General features: G+C 44.8%; 1 protein-coding gene across 5 annotated transcripts in view; it reads right to left on the bottom strand.

Moving 5' to 3' along the window:
- The window catches only part of PDE1C (phosphodiesterase 1C), a 1,470,255-nt gene that overhangs the window by 422,787 nt on the left and 1,025,824 nt on the right, over positions 1–21,644 (bottom strand). For all 5 annotated transcript variants that reach the window (XM_073678287.1, XM_073678290.1, XM_073678289.1 and 2 more), the window contains 3 exons: positions 11,158–11,271; positions 9,829–10,011; positions 8,546–8,612 (listed from right to left, as the gene is read on the bottom strand). In XM_073678287.1, coding sequence (XP_073534388.1) covers positions 8,546–8,612; positions 9,829–10,011; positions 11,158–11,271 — 364 coding nt within the window. The remainder of the gene's footprint in view (positions 1–8,545; positions 8,613–9,828; positions 10,012–11,157; positions 11,272–21,644) is intronic.

Genomic DNA, 21,644 nt, shown 5'->3' with positions numbered 1-21,644 from the left:
GCTCTCTTCACTTGAAACAGAACCCTGAGACTATCACAGAGCAGGTGCATTTATACGGAGACTTGATTACACACAGGTGGATTCTTTTTATCATTACCAGTCACTTAGGACAATATTGGATCATTCAGAGATCCTCACTGAACTTCTGGAGTGAGTTTGCTGCACTGAAAGTAAAGGGGCCGAATAATATTGCACGCCCCACTTTTCAGTTTTTAATTTTTAAAAAAAAGTTTAAAATATCCAATAAATTTCGTTCCACTTCACGATTGTGTCCCACTTGTTGTTGATTCTTCCCAAAAAAAATTGAATTTTATATCTTTATGTTTGAAGCCAGAAATGTGGCAAAAGTTAGAAAAGTTCAAGGGGGCCAAATACTTTCACAAGGCACTGTATATTTCTAAATGCCACATCATATGATAGGTCATCTCTTTCCATCCATTTGCAGAAAAATAAACAGTTTTTTATTGTCACTACCTCTAACATAAATCCTTAGTCTATTACTGGCACTACTGTATTTTGAACTAGACAAATGATGACTTTAACCCCTTCTTGACATTTGAAGTATATATACATCATGGAAGGGAAGGACTTCCCAACCAAAGAAATATATATACGTCGTAGCGGTCGCCTGGCGCACAGGAGCTGTGCTTGGGAGACTAACCCCCTAAATCAGTGTTTCTCTACTCTAGTCCTCAGGACCCCCCAACAGGCCATGTTTTCAGGATTTCCTTAGTATTGCACAGGTGATGGAAGTTCTCTCACCTGTGCAATACTAAGGAGATCCTGAAAACATGATCTGTTGTGGGGTCCTGAGGACTGGAGTTGAGAAACATTGCCCTAAATGCTGCGACCGATATCAATCGCAGCACTTAGAAGGCAGGGAGAAAGAAGGGGGCTCATTCTGCCATTCGATCGGCGCCCCTGCGACGTCATCGCAAGGGCTCAATAGTTGCCATGGTGACTCGACGTCGTCATGACGACATCCAGGTCACCAGGCTCTATTAAGCTTGTTAGATCATGCTCAGTGCATGATCTATCAAGTTTGTGTGAGAGAAGACTGACAGTTCTAATGCATTGCAATTCTGGTGCATTGCAATGCTTTATAACAGCGATCAGACAGCTGAATGTGAACGTTCCGTAGAGGGACTAAGTAAAAAAGTAAAAAAAAGTAAAAACAATTGTAAAAACATTTTTAAAAATCACAAAATAATAATATAATAATAAAAATATTATTATGTAAAACAATAAAAAAAAAGTACCATATGTTTGGTATCAGCGTGTCTGGAATGACCTACCCTATAAATCTGTCACACTAGTGAACCCCTTCAGTGAACACCGTTAAAAAAATAAAAATACAAAAACAAGCCAAAAAACAATGATTTTTCATCATACCGCCAAACAAAAAGTGTAACAAAACGCGATCAAAAAGGCGAATGTAAATAAAAATTGTATAGCTGAAAACATCATATTGACCTGCAAAAAGAAATCCACCATAGAGCTCCATCAGCAGAAAAATAAAAAAGCGTTTTTATTGTGTAAAAGCATCAAAACATTAAAAAAATTCTATAAATGTGGTATCGCTGTAATCGTACTGACCCAAAAAATAAAGTTGTCTTATGAATTTTAGCACACGCAGAACGGCATAAAAAAAAAAAACAATTCCTGAATTACTGTTTTTTGCTCATTTTGTCTCACAATAATCAGAATAGAAAGCGATCAAAAAACGTTATGTGACGAAAGTGATACCAATGAAAACATCAACTGGTCATGCAAAAAACAAGCCCTCACATGACTCTGTCGGCAGAAATATACAAAAATTGTAGCTCTCAAAATATGACAATGCAAAAACTAGTTTTTACAAAAAAAAGCTTTTTTTAATGTGTGACAGCTGCCAAACATAAAAACATAAAAACCCGATATAAATCTGGTATCGCTGTGATCGCACCGACCCAAAGAATAAAGTCATCTAATCACTTATACCGCCCGAGGAACGGCTTAAAAAATAAATAAAACAAATTTTTCACCTGCTGTTCATTTGTTCATTCTGCCTCCCAAAGATCTCAGTAAGTCTCAGCTCACATCTATCTTGTGCTCTGTGCTGAGCGCTTACACCACACCGGGGTTTCCATGTAAATCTCTGAAATATGTGATTCGGACAGAACCCCCGGCGGAAGATTCCCTATAATGAGGCAGATAGAGGCACTGTGGACGCCGTCTGGCTTATGATCCAACGGTGTCTGTCTTTTGAAGCGTGCATAAAAGCACGGTCTGCCACAGCTTTGTGCACCTCTAAAAAGAAGGACACTGATGAACAGAGGCCAGATGGAGTCCAAAGTAACTCTGCTGCCTCATTATAGTGAATGGATCCCACGAGGGTTTCCAAAATTTCCGATATTTTCACAAGTAAACGCAAGTTATATCGAATACATTTTTCCACTCGACATGTCATGTTTCAACATGTCACGAAGAAACAATCTCAGAAGCAGTGGGATCCGTTGAAGCGTTCCAGATTTATTACAACATAAGGTGACACTGGTCAGAATTGTAAAATTTGGCCTTGTCATAAAGGTGAAAACAGGCTCTGGGGTGTATGGGTTAACTAATATACAGTATATCAAGGGCCACAGCACCACTATCAGTATTTGGTCAGTATTCGGTCAGTATTTTTTCTCAGGAGTGGGAACTAAAACCAGGAAACGGTGATAAATGCAGAATTGGTGACTTGTTTCCATTATACCTTTTCTCTGCTTGTTCCTCAGCTGGTTTTGGCTCCCACTCCTGAGAAAAAATACTGACTGAATATTAACCAAATACTGATAGTGGAGCCGTGGCCAAACCCTGATAAATGGATTGTGGTTCAATAGTCATAAATAATAGTTTTAGACTAATTTTAACATTCATTTTATTATGTAATTAAAAAAATATGATTAACCATTAAAAAATAGATTATGAATACAATCAAGACTTCCCTGCAATTCTCTTCTTTTATGGGAAAAAAAAAATAAACTGATCAAGGATTATCCTCAGAAATAAAGAGTTTCAACATTAGGATTCCTCAATTTCATCCTTGGGTTATCTGTACTTTTATATGCTTTAAATTCCTGTCTGGTCTTGTAAGAAAATAGTTTACAGGTTAATCTGTACACCAGACATTAGTACAATTTCAGTTGTGTCAGTGCATCAAATATTGGTTTCATGTCAATTACCGAAAGTTAGTAGCCACAGGTAAGCTTCTACCATACCATCATAATTTTATTAAATTGTTACCCAGTCAAAAAACAAGTAAGGCCATAGTAAATTGTTCTTCTACTGCTATTACATGGGCTCGCATTACCAAGTACATTTTCTGAAGGCTGCTACAGTAAAACTATGTTCAAGTAACTTTGTAAATTCTTATCTTGTACTAGTTTTATGTGGCATGGTTTATATTATTCGTTCATGTCTAAGACTCTGTTCACATCAGTGTCTTTTAATATTGTTAATTTGCTCTGTTATAGGAGGAAAAAAATGACATTAATGGAAGTGTTAGATGCAGCACATGGCAGATACCAACAGCACTCGACAGAATCTGTTGATTATAATGTGATCTGTTGAATTTCCATAAAGGTGTCCATCAATATTTTGCAGAAGCTCAGATTATAGTAAAGATTGTTTCTTCAGAGAGGAAATGGACTTGAATTGACTTTTAGGATTGCTTCTTCCAATAGGTGGCACAAGAGTTCAAGTCCTCTTCCTCTCTGAAGAGACAATTTGCATATTTAATTTCCCGAGGAGCTTTGCGGCTTATAAGTCTCGTTACACTGACATGTCAGGCAAGTCACTCTCCACAAGGAGAAATGTTACTCCTTAGACACCAGTAACAGGCCTCTCATACAGACAAATCAGATCTCATCTTTTGCACTGAGGAGAAGCAAAAACACATGTCTGCAAATTGAGATTCTGGTTTGGCTTTTATTCTAAGTCATGTGGCAAGGCTTGTAAAAAGGTCAATATTGACTTTTAGGATTGCTACTGTGAGATGGGAATGATTGGACATTGTTGCAGTATTGGACTCCAGCCAAAAGAGGTCACTGTTGCCTCTGGAATAGACTCTATGGCAGACTTCATAGTGTTTTAGTCAGTTGGAGCAGGAAGCTGACTGAGCAGGACAATCATATGACATCCTGGAAGCTCCGTGTGTGCAGTGTGCTAGGAGCTGATCAGATTACTGAGGAAAGGTGTAACTGTTGCTGTGACTTCTGTCAGAGAGAAAGAATTACTTTGGGGGGATGGCTACGGTTGGATGCAGAATTGGATTCCCCCCAAGGCATCAGCCGCGACGTGAATGGCCTTCTGCTAGCCTATCAGGCTGAAACTATGCTCCAGGTGATGTCCAGGATCCACTCCTCGGCCTCCTAGCTAAACAGCCGAACGGAAGATCAGGCATCCTCTTCAGTGATCAGGTAAGTCCTGAGCTCAGGCCCCACCACAGGGATCCCGGTGAGAGTGTGCACGCAGACTTTAGAGAGAGTTTGGCGCCAAACATAGAGTCTCAATTAGAGACATTGTTTGCTAATACGGCTGTGTGAACCTTACCTAGATACTCCATTCAGTGGGTGAGCTTGTGTACAGCTAGCATAACAGAATTGTAATCTTAAAGAATTGTTAAGGTTGTGAATATCTGCGCTGCACCAGGGGCCGCCTCTTGCACCCATGTAATTGCACCTTTGCCCTTGGTTAACTCCCGGTTACCGCAGTAGGCGGAACCACAGGTCAGGCAAAATATAGTGTATCCGATAGAACATACTGGGCTTATCGGTTGTGCAGCGCAGGGGTCCTAGACGACCCAAGCTAGGTGTGTGTGAAATTTAACTGTGTTTCTTTCGTGTATTGTCAGGGTAACTGAGTCTTCATTGTTAGTAAAAAGTAGTTCCTTAACAAATTGCCTGGTAGAGTTGTTTGTCCTCGGCCCGCTGTATTCTGGGAGAGACCACCCCGATGCATGGTCTACACTACTTCCAGTAGGTGGCACTAGAGTTCAAGTTCTCTTCCTCTCTGAAGAGGCAACTTTCATATTTCCAAAGGAGCATTGCATGGCCTATAAATCTCCTTACCCTGACATGTCAGACATGTCTCAATCAGACATAAGATTATAGTTTCAAAGATTGGTTGATGCAACAATTTGGCATGAGGCTTACAAGCTCACGCTGTTGAATCACAACTAATGACTTTGACTGCTGACTGTCACATCCCTTTCAAGTTAGCTTATAATAGTAGCAACTTAGCAGCATGCAATTGCAATCTTCATGTTGTGTGGTCAAAGTGGCTGTGTTGCCCTAGCCTTAGGACACAGTTTTTTAGGGTCACATTACTGTTATCAATTTGTAGCTGTCTGTTTCTATGTGTTATCAGCAGGAAAAAAGTGGCCAAGTTTTGCTTTTATTTTTATTCCCGCTTCTCTCCTTATTAATTAGGGTTTTTTTTTCTTTTTTTAAGTCTGCTATATGGCTCCAGAGACATAGGTCTTTTATCAATTGCTAATTTTTGTGGTCTTTAGTAGACATGAGTGGATCATTCCGTGAAGGATCGAGTTTGAATTAAATTTCCTGAAAGACATGTTTTCACGTGAACTGAAACATTTTGAGCTGCAATTCGTGGTTCACAAAAAAAAATTCCCCAGCAACTTTTCCCACAATGCTGAGGTATTAGAGAGAGAGCTAATGTCATTATGTATGGCCACGCGGGCTTCCCTTTGATACCTTGCAGCTATGACCTCTTATGGATTAACATACCTTGTAGAGTGGTGGTCAGTACATGGGTCATCACAGATCAGCAGTTCCCAATGGAGCACAGTTTGTATGATAGAGTCATTTTCAATCTCCAGAGTCACTGAGTAAATCTCTTTCTTGCAGAGTGCAAGCTCATATGGTTAAAAGAGTTCTCACTCTTGTATGCACAGTGTAAGCTGTTATGATAAGCAGGGTCCTCTCTCTCTTTTCTGTAGAGTGTAAGCTCCTATGGCCAGTAGAATCCTCTCCTGTACAGTGTAAGCGCTTATGGACAGCATGTTCCTCTCTCTCACTCTTCTGTAGAGTTTAAGCTCTTATGGTCAGCAGGGTCTTCTCTCTCTTTTATGCAGAGCGTAAGCTCCTATGGTCAGTGGAATACTCTCTCTCCTGTAAAGTGTAAGCTCATATGATCTCTCTCTCCTCTCCCCAATGTGTATTTTCCAAGTTATTACAAGCTATCCAGTATTGAGGTTTGCATAAATTTATTTGCTGCAAATTAATTTTTTGGAAAAAATTCAGCAAAGTCAGCAAATTTGCGAATTTCGTAAAATTCCCTCATCTTTAGTCTATAGTAGAGATGAGGGGATCTTTTGAAATGTGAATTTGCCAGTGTGGCCAAATTTTTGCCAAAAATTTAATTTGTTGAAAATTCAGGCAGGAAGGTCAGGGAGAATGGGGTGATGGAAAAAGAGAGAGAGATTTCATTTCAATATAATTAACCACTTATTGGGTGAAACTAGAGAAGCAATCTAGCTCTGTCACACATACTACCAGTCCAGTGTCTGACTTTACTCCATGGGAACCACTGATCTCTGATGACACAGTGGTGTATTTACCACCACTGTATAAGGTATGAAAATCGGGTTTACAAACTAGAATGGGATGTCATAGCTGCTGGGCATTATGGGGAAGCCTGCTTGTCTGCGCAAATTAACAATACTGATGCTTCACCAGAGTGGGAAATGGTGCAGGGCACTTTTTTTTGCAAATCGCGAAATGAATCTCAAAGTGTTTGAATTCACCTTAAACCGCACATTTTAGCAAATTAGACTCAAATTCGATCCTTCACGGATTGATCTGCTCATCCCTAGTCTCTACTAAAGGGGCATTGCTTACAGGAATCTTTGGTCATGTCTTTAACCCCTTCATGACCGGAGCATTTTCCGTTTCTGCGTTTCGTTTTTTGCTCTACTTCTTCCAAGAGCCATAACTTTTTTATTTTTCGGTCAATATGGCCATGTGAGGGCTTATTATTTGCGGGACAAGTTGTACTTTTGAACAACATCACTGGTTATACCATATTGTGTAATGGAAAATGGGGAAAAAATTCCAAGTGCGGTGAAATTGCAAAAAAAGTACAATTCCACAGTTGTTGTTTTTTTTAACCACGTTCACTGAATGCTAAAAGTGACCTGCCATTATTATTCTCCAGGTCATTACGAGTAACTAGACACCAAACATGCATAGGTTCTTTTTTATTTAAGTGGTAAAAAAAAAATCCAAAGTTTGCTAAAAAAAAATGAAAAAAAGGCACCATTTCCCGAGACCTGTAGCATCTCCATTTTTCGTGATCTGGAGCGGGTGAGGGCTTATTTTTTGTGGGCCGAGCTGACATTTTTATTGATACCATTTTGGGGTAGATCCGATGTTTAGATCGTGCGTTATTGCATTTTATTGCAAAGTTGTGGCGACCAAAAAAAGTAATTCTGGCGTTTAAAATTGTTATCTTGTTACGCCGTTTACCGATCGGATTAATCCTTTTTTTAAATTGATAGATCGGGCGATTCTTAACACGGCGATACCAAAGATGTGTATATGTGATTTTTTTACTGTTTTATTTTGAATGGGGCAAAAGGGGGGTGATTTAAACTTTTATATTTTTTTTCGAATTTTAAAAACATTTTTTTTACACTTTCTGCAAGCTTCAATAGTCTTCATGGGAGACTAGAAGCAGCATTTGCCTGATCACCTCTGCTGCACACAGGTGATGATCAGATCATCTGTGTGTAGCAGAATTGCTCACTTGCTATGAGCGCCAACCACTGGTCGGTCATAGCAATCTGGCAATGACAAACACAGGGGTCTCCTGCAGACCCTGGGTTGTCATGCCAACCCATCGGTGACCAGCGAACATGTGATGGGGTCGCCGATGGGCGGGGGCAATGACGCGCTTCCCGGAATCGCGAGTTAAATGCTGCTGTCAGAGATTAACAGCGGCATTTAACTGGTTAACAGCAGCCGGTGGATTGCGATTCCACCTGTTGTGATTCCTGTTGCGAGCACATGTCAGCTGTATAGATCAGCTGACATGTGCCCAGAAAGGTACGGGCTCTGGCGCTGAGGCCACACCAAACAGGGGGATCTGACGTTGGTCGTACTATTACGCTCCACGTCAGAAAGGTGTTAAGTTGCTCTGCACTATTACCCAGAGAGCTAAAACTGCCCACTTTTGACCTTGTGACAGGCTCTCTTTAAGCCACAATGTGAATAAATGGAGAAAACATAAAACAATATAAGAAGCAGTATCAAAAGAGTAAGATAAAGAATGTTTCTTTTGATTATAATAGGAATGATAAGAAGTCATCATTGTAAATCAAGTAAGGTCTTTGGATTGAAGCAACCATATATTTACTGTACATATATTTTATACTTTTCAAAAACTCTTATGTTTGATATATATATAGAAATACATAAAGAACAGAACACTTCATGCAATGTTTAATTATTATCTGAAATGATTTGACAACACATGAAACAGACTTATATTTGTTACTTACCTTCAAAACAGCAATGACAGCAGGTGGATAACTGAGCCCAACCATGTTTGACGTTCGTCTGTACATCCTATACAAATAAATTATTGCTTTAATATTTTGTTTCCAAATGAGCTACATAAATTAATTAGTCAAGTCATCAATCTACCTATTACACTGGTACTAAAGATGAGAAGGCTTTAGCCCAAAGTATAAGCTGAATAGAATATTAAGCAGAGGTTAACTGAGGGACGTATTCATTTTATATATTTAGCTTAATTTTCTCTTTAATACAAAAAGTTCACAATTTGAGTAATCCATTTGCTTTTTTTATCAAAGTTCTGCAGTTCTTTTAGCAAATCAATTTGTTTTAATTAGAATGTTGCACAATATTTCTTGTCTGTCACTACTTAAGAGCATACATTTAGCCAAAAATTAACGTGCTCTTAAATTCTTATGTGAAGGCTTTCACTTTGCAAACAGCCAGCAGTGCCCCGGACTTACCCTTTCCAGTGTCACAAACTGTGATTTATTACAATCTTTGATACATTTGTTTTTGCCAAAACCAATAGTGGATTTAAAAATAAAAGAAGTAGAAGACTTTCCTTTCAAGGAGTCTCCATCCTTTTAGGAACCTAAAATTTGCACCTAAAAGTGTATCAATTTCCTCTGTGTGAATCTGGCCTCCATTTTCTTCCACAAAACTGTCATATAAAATGTCAGTAGGACATGTATTGATGCAGCAAGTGTCATTCTAAGCCATGGAGAACTGTGCGATTAATGCAGTGTATCACACAGCCCTATGAATGTTGCTATACATATAGCAATTTAGCCGTTGACCATATAACACGTACCCAAAATAAGTGCAATACCAGACCAAGCCCATGGATAAGAGTGCTGCTGTGTATGTAAAAGAACCAAACTGTATCTCATACAATCCCCTTATGGGTAAATTGTCTGGCTTATCTTTAGGGTTGGTGACCTCCAGAAACATATGGGTGAAGAACTTGTATATTTACTAGTTATTTTTTTAATATGAGACATTATGAGTTGTTAACAATCCAAGTTTTTGGGGATAAAAATTACTTAAGATTATATCTGGTGTTGAAAATTTGGGAAATGGGGGTATGTGGGCAGCAGAACAGCAATTATCACTTCTTTAGCAATACAGCAGTTACCAAGATGAGATCTGTGCTGTCCTTCATAATACATATTCTTCATGGTTCAGATTATTATCAAGAATTTTATTTTGATGGGACACTAGAGTCCTAAAAAGAAAACACATTATATAAAAGATCCATTCATACCTTTCCACAAATATCCCAGCCTGCACTGCATGAACGATGCTTCTAAACCGTGGCTTCTCCTCTGTTCTCCTCAGCATCATCCCCATTTGTCGGGTAAATGTAGACGCAAGCCAGTCCCGCACTTCTGAAGGAACAGAGTCTGACTGGATGTCACTGAGTTCATCTTCTGTGTCCAGTAAACGTCTGGAGAAGACAAACATTTATCATTTTACGACACTGCCTAAATCTACATTCATGTTATTCAAATGAAATAATGTTCTACACTGAGCATGGGGCTATCATGAGGCCTACCAGGATATGGTAGGGTAGACTCACATGGGCGTCTTGCAATAGATATATTGAAGATCTTGTCAGAGCTGCCAAATCCTCATTTTACTATAGCAATGCTACAGGGACGTGAAGTAAGATATAGTTTCTGTTGAAGTAAGTGAAATGCCTTTGTAATACATGGATGCAATAGTTCCTCCATATTGAGAGTTTACCAATATAGCGAGTTCTTGGTTGGTAGAGGAGGCTCTGAAATGCCCAATATTACTTTCTTCATTTTAGAATTCTAAACCAGTATAGACAGTTTACAACATCTAAATTATTCTATATTATTAAATTGTTTAAAAAAATAAAGCATTATTTACATTGGTGGTGATAGCGACAGAACAGGCAGAGCTTATTCACTTATGGATGGGGACCATCAGCATACTGATAAGGTGTCTGTCGTTTCAGCAGCATGAGTTGCTAGTACTGCTGTCATGGTATGGCTCTATGGAGTCTCCTTATGACCCTGCTCATAATTATATTACAGATTGTTGTTTCTTTTCCTTTTCTTGAATTTTTATCATATATCACTTTTCAGTGCTCCATAATGACATTGTTTTTTGTAATTAGATACTAAAACATAAAATTAGACATCAGCATTAGAACACAATGGCCCCGATTCAGCAAATTGTTTTCCCAGAAATCAAAACACCTTGATAATTAAAAATGTTGTGAATTTTGGAATTTTCAGGCCAGTTTCACCTAGCTCCACCAAAATGGTGGGATGAGGGCAGAACGTGGGTGTGATGCCACAACTTGTCTAATTCATGATGAGCTATGGCATGTCTTAGGCCAGAAATCTTACTCTAGCCAATGACTGGAGTAAGATTTGGGGCGCGGTCCACAGAGGTGTACCAGTTTTCAGATGCAGCTGATTAATTAAAAAGCATGTACCTCTTAATAAATCAAAAACCTCTGACTCCTGTATGCCCCTTCATCAAGACTGGTGTGAAAAACATCGGTCTTGATGTATCTTGGCTAATGTTTCATACATAAGAACTTACGAGTCTTTCTTACCTCGTCTCATCAATGTAAACCGACTCCAGAACAGTTGCTGCATATTCCAGATTCTTTTTCAGGTCTACCACAGAAGCTTCTCCTCTTTCAAGTTGTTTTACCAGACATCGTAACCTGCAGGTCACATGAAAAGGAAAGTATATCAAACCCTCTATAAATGTAAAAGCTTATTTTAATTATTAAATCACTGTGCTGAGTCTCATTTTCTTCAATGGCATATAAACTGCATTAAGAGTGATCTCAGAAATGTGGTAAAATTACAAATGAAATGTTGGAGTAAATAAAACATTTGGCTTTAAATGGCTTTAAACTAAAGCATGAAGTTATTACAAGTGATTATTATGTTAGATTAGCATTCCCTGTTGCTTACTGTAGATAACAAGAACTGTGCACATTTCACTGCAGATGTCTAAACCACAGCAAATGTGATGGTTTCTGAGTGTTTGTGTTCACGTCTTTCAGCTTTATGGTTGATGTTATTATAAATATTTCAAAAAAGTCATCTCATATTTGACTGTGTTGAATCTATCCAAAGACTGGCCTGGAGACAACTTTGCTCCTATAGAAATGCATTTTCCACTATGCTATACATACTGGTCCTGGCTTGACACACTGTAAATGGCAGCAAATGCCTTTTTATTCAAATCACCAGCTGAGGCTGATCACTGCCCAATTTCCTTTTAGGTATTGCTGGTATTATGTGCTGAGGTTACATAAAAGATGTAAAGAAGGTTTCCATTTGCTGCACAACCATGTAATATCAACTGTACTCCTTATTGACAATAGGGCACCTTCCATTAAAAAACTCACATTTATGGGACCAAAGTGAAGCACTTGCTAGCCACCAAATAAATTCCTCTAGTATGTCTATTTTGGGGATTAGGAAATTCCCCTTAAAGTGGTAAACAGGTTAGATAGATTTGCAAATCATACCAACTACTGTAATTAAACAGATTGTTCAATCAAATATTTAAAGATGCAGAGCACTATTTGATATTGGTATGCACTGGCTTTCAGATAGCAGTGTATGCTGTGTATTTGTTACAGCGACCCCGTGCTTAACACTGTTGCTTTGCAGCACTGGGGTCCTGGTTTCATATACCACTGAAAGCAAAATCTGCAAGGAGTTTGTATGTTCTCCCCGTGTTTGCGTGGGTTTCCTCCGGGTTCTCCGGTTTCCTCCCACACTCCAAAGACATACTGATAGAGAATTTAGATTTTGAGCCCCAATGGGGATGATTATGTCTGTAAAGCGCTGTGGAATATTATAATGTTAAGTAAATGTCTCTTTTCCCAGTGTGTATTTGCAAATAAATTATATTTTTTGTTGAACTCTTCTACTACGTCTGAGTGTCCGCCTCCAGTAGGCATACACTCCTGAAAATAATGCACGTCAGAGCGCACGTTCACTCTGCTGTCACCATTACCATATACGTCCAGATCCCGTTTTGCTGGGGGTTGGACTTTTGCCCCGATGAGACCAGCAAACCTGACCCTAGACGCAATGTGAAAGCACCCTTAGACTAAAATGATTCCAACAGTTAGATATTCATGTAAAATACTGAAAAGTACCATCTATTGCTTTATCATTCAATGCACTTTACAAGCATGCTCATATTTAACCTGTACAAAAATGCTGTAAAATAGCTGAATGGATCCTGGTTCTTATATTTCCATGAAACATTTACAATGTACCAGTGCACAAGATGAAGTAGATATGAAGAACCTTTTTCTGCAAAGATAACGTCTAACACAACCAATAAAGAAAGTGTCACCCCTAGGGCAATTGTTTCATCTACCTGTGCTAGGAACCAACAAGAGCCTCAGACACAAATTACAGCTCTCAAAACTGAAAATTGTTCTTTTAAATTATAACTATTTCAGCAGATGAAACCCTATTAACCTTGGCACCAAACAAATCATAGACGGCTGGATCTATTACATCTTTTTCTTAAGAATAAAGAGCACCTCATACAGATTATTTCTGTTCTCCAGAAATTTCTATACAATTAAGTACATTCAATATGCGGTCCTATGATACAAGGTTAAAATCTAGGGCAGTAAAATTACAGGGGAAACTGTAATCCAATTTTTCCTCCTGTTTTATTCTAGTAAAGATTTCCTTTTGAACAGTTCTTTGCCATCAGATTTTTCATACAGTCTATACATTAAATGTGCGGTGACAAACAAGATAAAACACACATGAACTTCATTGTTTTCAATGATACTAAGAGTAGGGAAAAAGTCATTGTCCTGTTCAAATGTACAAAATTAAAACTTATCTTAAAGAAGTTGTCCACTGCTTGGACAACTACTTGTCATCCCCCTCGCTTGGCCTAGAAAAAATAATAAAGTTTATACTCACCTCCCGTGGTGTAAGCATTTGCTCTCACCGGGGCCACCGTGTTGTTGTTGTGACACGTTACACTAGCGCCCAATCAGCGCTGACATCACTGTCTCTGCCTCCTGTCGAATTGAACATGAAGAGGAAGTCAAAGAGCAGCTGCAGCCCGGACTTCCTCTTCATGTCCGATTTGTCCGAAGGTGGAGACAGTGATGTCAGCGCTTATTGGGTGTCAGCATCATGTGTCACAAGAACAGCACGGGAGCCCCGGAAGAGTGTGTGCTGATGTAGCACCCCGAGGGCTCGGCCGCTACAGGGGTATTGCACCTCTGCCAGAGGTGTGGTATTCCACTCCCAGGTAAGGATGGAGTATGGACCAGGGCTCAGTTAGCTGCATACAGCACACACACCCCATTTCCGAGGGACAGCTCAACGATACTCCCATTAGACAGAAATGCAGGTACGACAGACCATGTCCCTGGCTGGAGTGGGGAGGGGGGAGGAATACCCAGTGATGTAGGAGCAGATAGGGGTTGGTTCCTGAGCGTAGGTAGGAGCCCATTGGTTGCTGGTCACCTGGGCTCATGTTTCTAGAGGGAGGTATAAAAGGTGGGCACCATCTTATTTCTGGGTCAGTTCAAGCAGGAGGAGAAGAGAGAGAAGGAGTTCGGCCAGAGAGGGCTGACAGGGAGCTGTGGCTCTGTCTGGGCCCAGCTCCATGAGGCAGGCCTGAGGAGAGGGCCAGGAACAGAAAGGAACAAGAACAGAAAGGAACAGAAACAGAAAGGAACAGCAAAGAAAGAGAGGAAGAAACAGAAGGGCTCAGGAACAAGAAGGTAGAAGGGACCCTAAGAACCCACGAGAATACAGGGTGAAGGGTCAGGCAGATTAAGGGTACCGGATCCCAAGTTGGTGGAGGAGAAACTACCCTCAGCCAAAGACCGGACGTCGTGATCATTTATTGGTGCGACACCACATTAAACCTGCTAGGAAGGCACCATATAGAACAGCGGGGAACGGGATCCACGTTTACCCGCACAAGTTCGCGGCAGCTGGACAAAATTGGGTCACTGGTTAGGCAGGCCAGAGGAAGGATTGAAGGGGGTCCTGAGCCATACTTCTGAGCTGCCTGGGAGTTGACCAAGCCCCTCACCTGGTGGACACAGCACGGCTCGGGCAGTCATTGCCAGCTGAAATGACTTGGATATTAACCGTGAGTAAAGACCCTGGACTGCAGTATGTTGTCTGTGTGCTTATTCGCTCCTCCGGCACTACCGGTACTGGGACTCTCACCACCATCACTCCCACCATCCACTACACTGCCCTTGGGCCGCACTCTTCCCATGGGGAGTCACACCATCCCAGCTGCATACATCATCAGCCCCAGCGGTCTGCCCTGCAGCGGCGGTTCCTAATAACCGCAATCCACGGGTGGCGTAGTCGGACATCTCTTAAAACATCTAAAAGACTGCCACTGGTCTGACCACCCTGAGCCACGGGACCGGGTCGCCACTACTACCCCCATCGTCTCCCTATTGCCCGGTTCCGAGTGCCCCGCGGCCCAGGGGGCGAGTCACTGACACCGCTGGAATGGCGCCGACACGGTAGGTGAGTATAGACTTTTTTATTTTATCGGGGCCAAACACTTAGATCAAGAAGGGGTTGTCCAAGTAGTGGACAAACCCTTTAGCCACTAATGCTCCTTCCCTGAGGCTTTGCTGCTATTTTTCTCGACTCCTTTTGCCATTTCTTGTTGTACCATAAAGAAGAAAGAAGAATAGAGGGATTGTCACTTCAATAGGTGCTTTCTCAGTAAGTCAGAAAAAGGACCACTCAGACTGAACACCAGTGGTAGCATGCAATATGGTTGCAAGCAGATTTGGTTTTATGAGGCCAAGCGCACTACCCAATGTATAGAAAAGGCTGGAACATTACAGGCTGGATCTTGATGAAGCTAGATACAATTTTAAGTTATTGGGTCCCTACCAAATTGGTAAAAGGGCTCCACACTGACTTTGTGCCATTTATAATACTGGTGTCTTTTAAAGCAACAGAGAGGTATTTAGGTCATTTTGTGCTATGGCTAAGGTGTGACTGTTACCTTTGCACTGTATATAACTACAATTATGCATAAATGCCTAAGGGTACATCCAACTTTAGTGAGTGCACTACGGACATTCTGTAACGGGTCCGGGAGGCAGAACCTCTGAGCTACTATACAAGGGGGCGGCCCTTGTAAGGGAGCGGGTGGCAGTCTCTAGGTAAGGGGTAGGTACGACCTGTGATGGCAGAGCCTCCGGGTAGGCTAGCAGGCAGATGGTAGATGTGTGCTCCCAGGTGAGCAAGCGAGAGTCTCTGGAATAGCAGGTGGTCACGGCACGTGACGGCGGAACCTCCGGGCTGGCAGGCAGGTAGGTAACGGAGAAGCGCTCCCAGGTGAGCGGGCAAGAGTCTCTGGAATAGCTGGTGGTCACCGCACGTGACAACGGGACCTCCGGGCTGGCAAGCAGGCAGGTAACGGAGTTGCGCTCCCAGGTGAGCGGGCAAGAGTCTCTGGAATAGCTGGTGGTCACCGCACGTGACAACGGGACCTCCGGGCTGGCAAGCAGGCAGGTAACGGAGTTGCGCTCCCAGGTGAGCGGGCAAGAGTCTCTGAGATAGCTGGTGGTCACAGCACGTGACAACGGAGCCTCCGGGCTGGCAAGCAGGCAGATAACGGAGAAGCGCTCCCAGGTGAGCGGGCAAGCTGGTCCATAGACAGACTGACCGGAGTAGTAAGGCAGACCGTCGGACCTCAGGCAAGCAGGCAGGTAGCTGATATGTGCTCCCAGGTGAGCGGGCAGGCTGGTCCTTTAGACAGACTGACAGGAGTAGTAAGGCAGACCGTCGGACCTCAGACTGGCAGACAGGTAACAAGTATTCAGGCAGGAATCAGGCAGGTAACTAGCAGGAAACTGGCAGGAAACTGGCAGGTAACTGGCAGGTAACTGGCAACGGGACCTGAGGGCTGAAGCACAGGTGAGACACAGGTGCAAACAACATTGCTCGGGCACCTCCATTTTGGAGGAGGTGCCTTATATATGATGAAGTCCTCCGGCCATTGGCCGGGGACTCCTTAGGACGGCGCGCGCGGCCCCTTTAAGAGGAGGGGAGCGCGCGCGCGCGCGCCCTAAGCACAGGGGCCGGGAAGGAGCGCGCGCTGAGAGCAGAGCGGGAGGAGGACGCCGGGAAGGAGCGCGCGCTGACAGCAGAGCGGGGAGAGGACGCCGGGCACGGAGCAGAGCGGTGAGGGGAGCAGCGTCCCTGCCTAGCAGAGGGCAGGGACGCCAGCGCTACAGTACCCCCCCCTTTAGGCCCCCCCTTTTTTAGGCCAGACAGAAATTTAGCTAGGATGAGAGGGGCATGGATGTTCTCCCGGGGCTCCCACGTTCTCTCCTCAGGACCAAACCCCTTCCAATCTACCAGAAAAAAGGTCTTTCCTCTTACCCTTTTGGTGGCAAGAATGTTCTCTACCTCAAACTCGTCCTCAGCAGAAACCGGAGCAGGAGGCGTACCTGTAGACTTGGAAAAAGAGTTAAGCACCACAGGTTTGAGGAGAGACACATGGAAGGAGTTAGGGATCCGTAAGTTGGCCGGGAGTTTCAATTTATAGGCCACCGGGTTGATCTGACTGATGACCTCCAGTGGGCCGATGAACCGAGGCCCTAACTTATAGGAAGGGATCTTGAGCCGGACATATTTGGACGAGAGCCAGACTTTATCCCCAGGGCGGAATTGAGGAGGGTCCAGACGTTTTTTGTCAGCGTGTCTTTTCATACGCTCGGATGACAGAAGGAGTGCGGACCGGGTACTCTCCCATATGGAGGAAAATTTGTTAACAAGAGATTCCGCAGCCGGATTGTCCGCCGAGGTGGAGACGGGAAACGGGATCCGAGGATGCTGACCGTAGACTACAAAAAACGGGGATTTGGAGGAAGACTCGCTCTCGTGATTGTTGTACGAGAATTCGGCCCATGGCAGGAGATCCACCCAGTCAGAATGGTGGGCATTAACGAAGTGCCGAAGGTAACTGGTCAGGTTCTGATTGATCCGCTCCACTTGACCATTAGACTGTGGGTGGTAAGCGGAGGAGAAGTCCAGGGTGACGTCCAGCAATTTACAAGTGGCTCTCCAGAAACGGGAAGTGAACTGTACCCCACGATCCGACACGATGTGACGGGGCAGGCCATGAAGACGGAAGATGTGGCGGATAAAGTCTTTAGCCAGCTCGCGTGCAGACGGAAGACCTGGCAGTGGAATGAAGTGAGCCATCTTGGAGAAGCGGTCAGCGACCACCCAAATGACCGTACAACCGGCAGAGACGGGTAGATCAGTAATGAAGTCCATCGCTATATGCTGCCAGGGGGCAGCAGGTACTGGCAGAGGTAGGAGGCGGCCGGCCGGCAGGTGTCTCGGAACTTTGTTGCGGGCGCAGGACACACAGGCAGAAACAAAGTCTATTACATCCTTGTGCAGGTTAGGCCACCAGTAGTGCCGGGTAATAAGCTGGAGGGTCTTTTTCTGACCGGCGTGGCCAGCTAGTTTAGACGAATGACCCCAGTGTAGGATCTTCTCCCGATCAGGTACTGGTACGAACGTCTTACCAGGAGGAAGACGATTTAGACTCACGGGAGCCACCTGCATTACTCTGGCGGGATCGATGATATGTTTCGGATCCTCCTCGAGATCAGACACCAGAAAGGACCGAGACAAGGCGTCCGCCTTGACGTTTTTGTCAGCCGGGCGAAAATGAAGGACAAAATCAAAACGAGCAAAAAACAAGGACCACCGGGCTTGGCGCGGGTTAAGTCTCTGGGCATGCTGGAGGTAAGCCAAGTTCTTGTGGTCAGTGTAAATTATTACCGGGTGAAGAGCCCCCTCGAGCAGGTAACGCCACTCCTCCAATGCCAGTTTGATGGCCAATAACTCTCGGTCTCCTATGGAATAGTTGCGCTCAGAGGAGGAGAAGAGTTTAGAGAAGAAGCCACAAGTTACCATCCTCCCGGAAGATGATTTTTGAGTAAGTACCGCTCCGGCTCCAGAGGAGGAGGCGTCAACTTCCAGGAAGAACTGTTTGTTGCCATCTGGGCGATGCAGCACCGGGGCGGAAGAGAAGGCCTGTTTAAGGGAAAGAAAGGCCTCCTCTGCTTCGGGTGGCCACTCTTTGGGATTAGTACCTTTACGGGTGAGCGCAGAAATTGGGGCCGTCCGGGAAGAGAAGTGTGGTATGAAGAGGCGGTAGTAGTTGGCGAAGCCCAGGAATCGCTGAATGGCCTTCAACCCCTCCGGTCGGGGCCATTTCTCGATGGCAGACAGTTTCTCAGGATCCATTTGTAGGCCGGTCTGAGAGATAATGTAGCCCAGAAACGGAAGCGAGGTCTGCTCAAAGAGGCACTTCTCAAATTTAGCGTAGAGATGGTTCTGCCTTAGCCTGAGCAGGACCTGACGAACGTCCCTCCGGTGAGTCTGGAGATCCGGAGAGAAGACCAAGATGTCGTCCAGGTACACCACTACGCAGGAGTAGAGAAGGTCCCGGAAGATGTCATTGACCAACTCCGAAAGACGGCAGGAGCGTTACAGAGACCAAAGGGCATTACCAGGTATTCATAGTGGCCGTCCCGGGTGTTGAATGCCGTCTTCCATTCATCCCCCTGACGAATACGAACCAGGTTGTACGCCCCACGAAGGTCCAGTTTGGTGAAGATCCTAGCCCCCCTCAGGCGATCAAATAATTCTGGAATGAGCGGAAGGGGGTACTTATTCTTCACCGTGATCAGGTTTAGGCCTCTATAGTCTATACAGGGACGGAGAGAGCCGTCCTTCTTTTTGACGAAAAAGAAGCCTGCTCCCGCCGGGGAGGTAGATTTCCGGATGAATCCTCTGGCCAGATTCTCCTCAATATATTCGGACATTGACCGGGTCTCAGCAGCGGATAAAGGATAGATACGCCCACGGGGAGGAGTAGTACCGGGTAGCAGATCGATGGGACAGTCGTATGGTCTGTGTGGTGGTAATGTCTCTGCCTCCTTTTTATTAAAGACATCTGCATAAGACCAATAAGGAATCGGAAGTCCAGGTAGATTAGCTGGGGTAGGAGAGGGACGGACGGGATGGACGGGAACCAGGCAGGTTTTATGACAGTCTTGTCCCCAGCGAAGGACCTCTCCGGTTTGCCAGTCTAGCACGGGTGCATGTCTCTGGAGCCAGGGCAGACCTAGCAAGAGGGCGTGAGAGAGTCCAGGCAGAACATGAAAGGAGATACTTTCAGAATGCAGCATTCCCACCTGCAGGGTAATGGATTCGGTGATGAGTTGAATGGGGCGAGGTAAGAGGCCCCCATCCACGGCAGCGACAGACAAGGGTACAGCCAGAGGTTTGGTGGGGATGCGGTATTTCTCAACCAGGGACTGTGAAATAAGGTTCCCGGCTGCTCCAGAGTCAAGTTGGGCTAGTTCGAAATAACGGTTCTCCTCGTAGATGATCGAAACTGACAACAGCAGGGATGGAGAGGATTTATTCTTGTCTAGGTGGACCTCTCTGAGCGAACCTAGACACAGGCGTTTCCCGACCTCTCCGGGCAGGCACGGATCCGGTGCTCCTTACTGCCACAGTAGAAGCAGCTCCCCTCGGCACGGCGTGAGTCCTGACGGGTTTTGACCATCTTGGTCTGGTCGACCTGCATAGGCTCAGAAGAGTGTACCTGGGGAGAGATGGAGGGAATGACGGGTTTCTGGAAAGTAGGAGCTAAACGTGGAATCCTTCTCTCACGGGTGACCTCTTTGGCACGCTCCTGGAACCGTAGGTCAATCCGGGTGGCAAGGGTTATTAGATCATCGAGAGAGGTAGGAATGTCCCGACCAGCAAGTTCATCTTTAATACGACCGGACAGACCCTCCCAGAAGACAGATACCAGAGCGTCGTTATCCCAGGCCAGCTCCGAGGCAAGGGTGCGGAACCGTATGGCATATTGGCCCACGGTGAGACCCTCCTGACGGAGGCGTAGCAGAGAGGATGCGGATGAGGTCTTCCGTCCGGGTTCGTCGAAGACTTTCCGGAAAGCCGAGAGAAAAGCAGGCAAGTTGGACACCAGGGGGTCTCCTCTCTCCCATAGAGGATTTAGCCAGGCCAGGGCCTCCCCGGTGAGATGGGACATGATAAAGGCAATTTTGGCCCGGTCGGAATTAAACTGATGGGACAAAAGTTCAAAGTGCAGGGTGCACTGATTTATGAAGCCCCGAGCCTGGACGGGGTCGCCTCCGAAGCGAGGAGGTGCAGAAAGCCGGGGTCCGGGGTAGGATACCATAGTATTAGTGGGCAGCGGAGCTGCCGGATTGCAAGATATGGCACTGGCGGAGGTTGTTGGTGGATCAGACAGAGTGTTCAGGCGAGTATTAACATTCCGCAGGTGACCCAGGATGGCCTCCTGTTGGGACCTCTGACGGGACAGTTCAAGACAGAGGTCCGAGAGCGAGGGAGCTTGGGTGCCACCGGGTTCCATGGCCCGAGCAAACTGTAACGGGTCCGGGAGGCAGAACCTCTGAGCTACTATACAAGGGGGCGGCCCTTGTAAGGGAGCGGGTGGCAGTCTCTAGGTAAGGGGTAGGTACGACCTGTGATGGCAGAGCCTCCGGGTAGGCTAGCAGGCAGATGGTAGATGTGTGCTCCCAGGTGAGCAAGCGAGAGTCTCTGGAATAGCAGGTGGTCACGGCACGTGACGGCGGAACCTCCGGGCTGGCAGGCAGGTAGGTAACGGAGAAGCGCTCCCAGGTGAGCGGGCAAGAGTCTCTGGAATAGCTGGTGGTCACCGCACGTGACAACGGGACCTCCGGGCTGGCAAGCAGGCAGGTAACGGAGTTGCGCTCCCAGGTGAGCGGGCAAGAGTCTCTGGAATAGCTGGTGGTCACCGCACGTGACAACGGGACCTCCGGGCTGGCAAGCAGGCAGGTAACGGAGTTGCGCTCCCAGGTGAGCGGGCAAGAGTCTCTGAGATAGCTGGTGGTCACAGCACGTGACAACGGAGCCTCCGGGCTGGCAAGCAGGCAGATAACGGAGAAGCGCTCCCAGGTGAGCGGGCAAGCTGGTCCATAGACAGACTGACCGGAGT

The sequence above is a fragment of the Phyllobates terribilis genome, unplaced genomic scaffold, assembly GCF_046119375.1.
Source record: "Phyllobates terribilis strain yellow unplaced genomic scaffold, ASM4611937v1 Scaffold_4__5_contigs__length_816908805, whole genome shotgun sequence".
Taxonomy (NCBI): Eukaryota; Metazoa; Chordata; class Amphibia; order Anura; family Dendrobatidae; genus Phyllobates; species Phyllobates terribilis.
The sequence above is the reverse complement of the archived record's forward strand: the minus strand, read 5'-3'. Positions and strand labels throughout refer to the sequence as shown.